The 7,624-nt window shown below is 32.8% G+C and overlaps 2 protein-coding genes across 3 annotated transcripts in view; one reads left to right on the top strand and one right to left on the bottom strand.

Annotated features, from left to right (window-relative positions):
• LOC106793809 (pseudouridine-metabolizing bifunctional protein C1861.05) overlaps nucleotides 1-7,624 on the bottom strand; it is a 53,303-nt gene that overhangs the window by 13,207 nt on the left and 32,472 nt on the right. The window lies entirely within an intron of this gene.
• The window catches only part of LOC106793811, a 36,719-nt gene that overhangs the window by 6,699 nt on the left and 22,396 nt on the right, over nucleotides 1-7,624 (top strand). Inside the window, exon 2 of one of the 2 annotated variants that reach the window (XM_014761038.1) lies at nucleotides 2,036-2,923. In XM_014761038.1, coding sequence (XP_014616524.1) covers nucleotides 2,087-2,923 — 837 coding nt within the window. In that variant the 5' untranslated portion in view covers nucleotides 2,036-2,086. Of the gene's footprint in view, nucleotides 1-1,921; nucleotides 2,924-7,624 lie in introns of those variants that run through there. The other variant, XM_014761037.1, reaches the window with a different exon arrangement.

Below are 7,624 nucleotides of genomic sequence, written 5' to 3'. Positions count from 1 at the left end.
GAATAATAATTACACCGAAATAATTCAAAGAAAGATTCGGTTCAGGGAGTATGAAAAGAATTGAAGGAAAGAAAGATAAAAAAAAAAAAAAAAAAGAAAGGATAGAAAGAACGTATTAAGCGGAACATTACACTAACCCCACCCCCATCCCCCCGCCTCCTATTCTAATTATCATCGAACTAGGGGTACGATCTTAACATTGTTTTTCGCGTCACGTATTTAAGTACTTTCGCATTAGGTCGACGACGTCAGCGAACGTGATTCTTTTTTTTTCTTCTTCTTTTTTTTATTCTCTTCCAACTTGAATAAAACTAGTCGAGCAAGCAAGCAAGCAAGCAAGAGAACTAAACTCGGATGTTGAGAAAAGAAAGAAGGAAAGAAAGAAAGGGAGCCAAGTTTGGGGTTGGGAGGACGTTCATCTCGAATTCACGATATCTGGATAATTTAAAACGACAAATTGTGATTTAACTTTGGTCTAACTTGTGCCAGAATATTATCGCGAATATTATTACATTAGTATAATATTCTTATTCAAGTTATATCACTGAAAATAGTTAAACGAAAACAAATCCAATAATAAGAAGGCTTGACTTCTTTAAAAAAAAAAAAAAAAAGAAAGAAAATGTATACTTCACGTTCGAGATTAGATATTCGTGCGACAAGAGGGCGGGAGCCGGGGGGATTGGTTTAAAGAAACCGGAAAATAAAAGAAATAATAACGGGTTATTATTTTTATTTTAGAATCTATTTTTTACGTGTGTAGAAAAGGAGAGGATTTATTATTCGGAATAAATATATATATATATAGTAATATTATAAATGGAAATACATTTGAAATTTGATACTTGATATTTTGCCAGGAATACATTCGATAAGGTAAAACAAATGCACACGTGTGACCTGCTAACCCCCTCCCCCCTCCCCACTCCCCCACCCCACACCGTTACATTAGACTCATTATTGTTTCATATTGAAATTTTAATTTGAAATCTTTTGCACGTTTATATATTAATACATTAGTATTACCATTAAGTTTAAAAATAAAAAGAGAGAGAGAGAGAATAAATTTTTATTCGTAACATTTTGATGAATTTATTTGTTATCAGTTATTCCACTTTCCTTATGCCTTCCGATTAAACCTATACCCGGGTTAGTTACTTAAAAACTTTTTCAATTGTTCTTATATCTCCTTCATTATCCCACAATTACTCTTAGATCACAAATATCATAGAAATAATAAAAGAAAAAAAAACTGATGTGTGTTACTTATGTACGCACGTAAGAAGTTATACTTCTTTAGCATACCAAAACGAACATAACCTCAATAACCTCAAAAATAACTTCAATTTGCGCGCGCATCGTAAATATCGACAACTTCGTGGTGTTGATTTTTTCGATCGCATCTAACCTCACTTTCCAAAACGTGCCAAAAGAAGTATAACTTTAACAAGAAAAATAAAAGAAATTAGGAACGATTGTGCGAATTAATAAGATTTAATTTCTGTTTGTGCAGATATCATCAATTTATTTCGTTCGGTCAAGAAAAAACGATCGTGCAGTATCAATATTATCAGCATAATCATCATCATCATCATAATAATAATCAGCATCATCATCAGCAGCAGCAGCAGTAAAAAGAACAGCAGGAACTGTTTGAAGAGACAACGGTTTCTCATTTAAACAGAATTTTACAATGAACAAGGAACCATTGTGTTGGGGTAGAGGGTGCCTCGCGTGACACACGTATTTCCTCGGTTTTTTTTCACCAGGAGACGAAGTGTCCTGGTCTCGTTCGGCCACGCTTCGTCTCCTTCTCCTCTTCCTTTTATTCTTCTCATTCTTCTACTTCTACTATTTCTATTATTTATATTCATTTTTAAACATCACTTTGTATTTTTTCTTATCTTTTTCTTACCAATTAATTCTTATTTTTATCATCAACAACAACAACAACAACGAGAACATAATCATCAGTCATTTATTATTTTCATTAGAACACTTTCGTTAGATTTTTGTCTGGATTTTTGTTTGGAAGTAACATCCCCCTTTACGACGAGGATAAGCGTACCAGGGTGGCACGATTAGTATGACGGTGATGCTGCTGCAACGTTCGGTCACCCCGCAGTCGACGCACCGCCAAAAGACAGCGAAGGAGGACTGCAGCACGATACCGCCATTTATTTTTTTGCTTGACGATCGTCAACAAGAACATAGGCGATTTACCGACGCCTCAATCATCACGACCACTAATAATAATAACAATAATAACAATAACAATAATAATAACAATAATAATAATATCATCAACAACTTCAACAACAATAATTACGAAAACAGTTACACTCCTACGACCAATAACAACAACAATAATAATATTAATAATAATAATAATAATATTAATAATAATAATAATAATTACGAAAACGGGAAAATAAATAATATAGTGAAGAGGAGCGTACGTAGGAGCAGCGGAAGCCGCGAATACGCGCTCGAGGAGGCCCCGGTTTCGGTGACGTCTTCTCAAAGACGCACCCCAGGTGGCCAGGAGGTCGCAATGCGATATTATCGGATTTGGATTTACGCCTGTAACGGGGTATTATTCTTCAGCGCTGCCGCATTTGCCGCAGTCGTATCAATGTCTATAATATTCACCGGTGATCCTAGGAGACACCTAATACCTGGCGTACCAAGGGCCTTCGATCCGACGGCACTTTATGCTTACTTAGCATTGGGTACACAATTGGGACTAGTACAATTACTTGGTTGCGTTGCCGTTAGAAGACTCAGCGCTAAATTGTTACACGTATATTGGGTCTTACTTTTGGTACTGTTATTAGGGGACATCGTTATTGGTATCGTTTGGGTCTTCCGTTCCAAAGAGATGAACAACCAATTGAGGCCCACCCTAAGCCTACGATTACAGGTTCGATTTATATATCTTTCTTTATCTTATTTAAGAATTAATCAAAGGTTCGTTAGTTTGTTGTGTTACATATATTGCATAATGCATTGATTGTTTGTTTTTGTTATAAATTTATACTTTGAAAATATTCATTTAAACAACTCACGAGCTTTTGATTCGTTCTATATAATATTTATATGTTTTTTTTTTTTTTTTTTTTTTAATACTTCCCAACTAATACTAAGAACTTTACTACTATTACCACTATATATACGTGTTACTACATTATGATATTCTACTGTCGTCCAGCAAGGTGTAGGAAGAGGGAGAGGAAGGGAGTTTCTACTGTAAATTATCCCTGTCACGTGTTCCCCGTCTTATGAAAACGCTTTACCATCGGACTTAACGATTCATAAACTTCTCCTTTCGTCCTTATTACGAATCCATATTTACTTCGTGTAATCGTAAGATACGAAAACTCATGCGACACACACACACATATATATATACGCAAAGTAATTAAAATCTGAAATTGGAATCAAATTTTTGTGTAAAAAAATCTTAATGGATTATAAAATATTATCTTTCAAGTAGATTATTATAATATGTAAGGAAGAAAAAAAAATATAAACAAGAAAATAAAAGATAATCAAGTTCATTTATTTTTTCTAAAGATTTACCTTTGACATAAATACGAAGTAAGAAAAATATAAACGAATGTATGTATGTGTGTGTGTGTGTTAAGAACACACTACGCTACCCTTTTGAATAAGCGAGAAACGAAGTTCCCTTTTTTTTTTTTATTATATTTCAAACGTGTATAAGTGGAAGAAGAGAACTTAAAAGAGAGTCAAGGAGTTCGATAGGTGGTGTGCCGTCGTTTTCTTTTTTTTCTTTTTTTTTTATTATTTTTAAATTAAAGGAGACTCTATTATAACACCTTACAGTTGATTAGTACCATTCTCCGTGTATGGTGCTTGATATTGAAAGATAAATAAAATAAGAAAAAGAAAAATAACTAACTCGAGTGAGTAATAAAGTTAATGATGAATCTACCATACGATGATGATGCCTATAATACATCAAACGTTCTTACAAATTAAAAGGTATACCAACAACGACCCCCTCCTGACCCCCAATTATAATTTTACATGTACCTTTTTTTCTTTTTTGTTTAACACGATCGATGTTCAAATTCTAATGTAAGAACAACATTTTTTTAAATAAACTCATTATTTCTTATATTATTCTCAAGACTTCTATTTTTTTTGCGATAAATTTAATATATACGTATACAAAATTTATATATATATATAAATAAATATAATTTCTTACACGAGTATATTTCGGTAACGTGTCTATCCTGTAAAACAAAAAAAAAGAAAAGAAAAAATCATAATTAAGCGTGTACACTCGTTTAATTTCAAATACATAGAATAAATAGATACATATATATATATATATATAGATATATCTATTTATAGAATAGATACGTAGAATACGTAGAATACATATACATATATATATATATATATATATATACATTCTACGTTAGTTGGATTGACGAATTGATCGATATAAATCGATCGATATTACACGAACCAAGGTGAAACGTAACGATTCCTCTTCTTCCACTTCTTATTTTCTTCTTCCATTTTACCTCTTCTCTCTCTCTAAATCTTTTTTATCTTATATAGAGAGAAAGAACATTTTCCTTCTCGATATTGCATTACTACTACTACTACTACTACCACCACCACTACTACCACCACAAAAGATTCACCAAGGAGAACCAATTTGGTGACAGAGACAAAGAAGACCGTAACAGTTCGAAACCAAAGAGAAAGAGAGAAAGATAGAGAGAGAGAGAGAAAGAGAGAGAGAGAGAGATAGAGATAGTTCGTCTTATGTTAAGGGTGGTATGAATCGGGTACGATTTATGACGTTCCACGAAAGGTCAAACGATTCTCCATTTTGTCCACCTGGTTGGAGGATAAATGACCTAAAGGAGGAGAACTCCTTTCCCTCAATCGGGTTGGTTGTCTGCGAGACGATATACCTCTTTGTTCTTCTACCCTTACCCTTACCCCTTTTCCTTTCAACTATGTAGTACCATGTGTAATGATATCTAGACTATAGTCCGACAACTGGTCAGTTATTCATACGATAAATATCGAATACGGAATCCCGAATGAGAAACCTAGAGAGTGTTGTCAACGATTTATCACTGACTTAACGTTTAAACAATACTACCCCCTCTTACCCCTTGCCGCTCTCGTTCAATTTCAAAACGTGCCCGAATTTCTCGAGTGTTTCTGTCATCTTTTTACGAAAAAAAGAAAAAGAAGAAGAAAAAAAATGAAATAGGTGAGAAACACACTCGCCCGGGTCATTTTTTTTTATTTCTTTTTTTTTTTTTTTTAATCGTTCGTCACGCGTTCGATGGGGAATTTTTTTTCTTTTNAAAAAAAAAAAAGGCAAAAAGTACGAAAGAGAAAATATACCTATACACACACGTTGCTGACAAGGTTGTATTTTTATCTGCGAAACAGTTTTATATCCATAAAGAAAAACATCGAGAGGATTACAAAAAGCTGAGAGAAAATATATACCGATCGATAAAAGTTTATCCTTTAAAAGAAGAATAAGAATAAGAATAAGAAGAAGTAGTAGTAATAATAGTACTAGTAGTAGTACTAGTAGTAGTGTAGTAGACAAAAAAATAATATTTTTCTTTTAATCTTCCCACACAACGACAAAGATACAGACACCACGAATGGGAACGTTGTTAAGCTCCCCTCACCCTCCCCCTTCCTCCTCTACCCACCATAAGTTCGTAAAACAATTCTCTCATTATTCTTCGTTGTATAAAGAAACACAAGACAAAGTTGTTTAAACTTTAACTTATAATCGAATAAAATATAAGACTCTCTTTGAAATTTGCTAGTCTAAAATACGGGTAACCAACCAACCACCACCATTACCACCATTACCACCACCACCACCATTAGAGTAAGACGGCTAGGATTGATATACGATTCTCTTTGAACATTGGATTGATATATAGTTGAGGTAGACTACTTCTAGTAAGGACATTAACCCTTGAAATTCGGTCAGGTATAAACCACCCCTAGGTAGTAAACTCTCATCCTTACTTGCCAAATATTCTTCCTTTCAAGTAATTTTTTATCGAATAAATATATATAAAGATTGTTCAATTTTTGTTTCTTCTAATTTTTACGTTCACGCGTTAAATGAAACAATTTAAATGTAATAGACAACTTTGTATAATTTTAATGTATTATACTTTGACTGTTCAAGATTTTCTAGAATAAACAGTAGATTTTACGAATAATACGAGTTGTTATATTTATTCAAAGGGTTTGTTCAAAAGACAAAATGTAAATATTTTCTCGTTGAGTTTGTAAATAAAAGTATAACTGTATGGTAATGCTTGGGGAGTTTGTTTTAGGGAATTAAAAAAGGACGACTTGTAAGCTGATATAATAAGAGGGGTTTTATGATAGTTTTGAGATATTCAGATTTAGCAGTCTTACACTGTTACAATAACAATAATAATAATAATAATAATAATAATAACGATAAAATACAAAAAGTATAATAGTGTTGAATGAAACGTGAAAAAAAAATCAAACATTATTACACATAACCTCAAATTAATAATATCATTATAATTTAGCTTGGAAATAATCGAGAGATATAATAAGGTTAAAAAAAAAAACAGAAAAAAAGAAATTAATACTTCACAACGTTTATCGAACTCTTAAAGCGAATACCGTATTACCGGTGAACCGGTTGTTGAGATAAAAATAGTAAAGATATTATTCTTTTGTCAGTGGCACCATTATGTTGGCATCCATTTTGTCATTACACGTTGAGAAAATGGCTTTTCTTTGGTAGCGACCGAATCAACGCCACCGAGAGAAAAATTTCAGGACAATTCTAAACCACTACCATTACTACTACTACTACTACTATTACTACTACTATTATTATTTTCCTATTTTCTCTCTTGTTGCTTAAGAATTATATATATATATATATGTTCAAGATGAAAAACATAGAAAGAAATACGCATATATACACATTACACCCACCAACTCACACAAAACAATCTCACCACCACACAACCACGATCATTAGTATTTTCTAGATACGTGTAAATACGTGTTTGTATTAGTCACAATGTAGCTCATACATAAGAAATGAATAATGCGCTGACGTTGGTTGGCTGCGGTTGGCTGACCCAGCACAAAGCTTTATTCTCATGCCACTTTACGCGTTATCTCGTTCTTCTATCTTCTCTCGAATGATTCCGGTGTAAAACGGTAAAACAGAGGATAAGCTTTGAGGCCGAAGAATTACACCACCCACCTCCACCTTCCTTTCTTTAAAATGTCATCGGAGAAAATGTGTCGAGCTAGTGAATTTTTCTAAACATTTTTCTCGCTACGTTGTTCACGTACTCGTAAGATTTATACTCTTCGCGTTTCTCACAAAGATGTTATATATATATATATATATTTTTTTTTCTTTTTTCTTTACGCGTATTTTAAATAGTATTGTTAGGGTGAAATCAAAAAGGTTCGTGCATTTTTAAATTAATATTTCATTTGCATACAAAGACAAAAAATTGCATTATCTGAAACAAGACAATAAATGCACAATAAATCACCCTAATATAATTATATATATTATATA

The sequence above is a fragment of the Polistes canadensis genome, unplaced genomic scaffold (genome assembly GCF_001313835.1).
Source record: "Polistes canadensis isolate GaletaPanama2010 unplaced genomic scaffold, ASM131383v1 scaffold_19, whole genome shotgun sequence".
Lineage (NCBI taxonomy): Eukaryota > Metazoa > Arthropoda > Insecta > Hymenoptera > Vespidae > Polistes > Polistes canadensis.
This window is presented reverse-complemented; position numbering and strand designations above follow the sequence as displayed.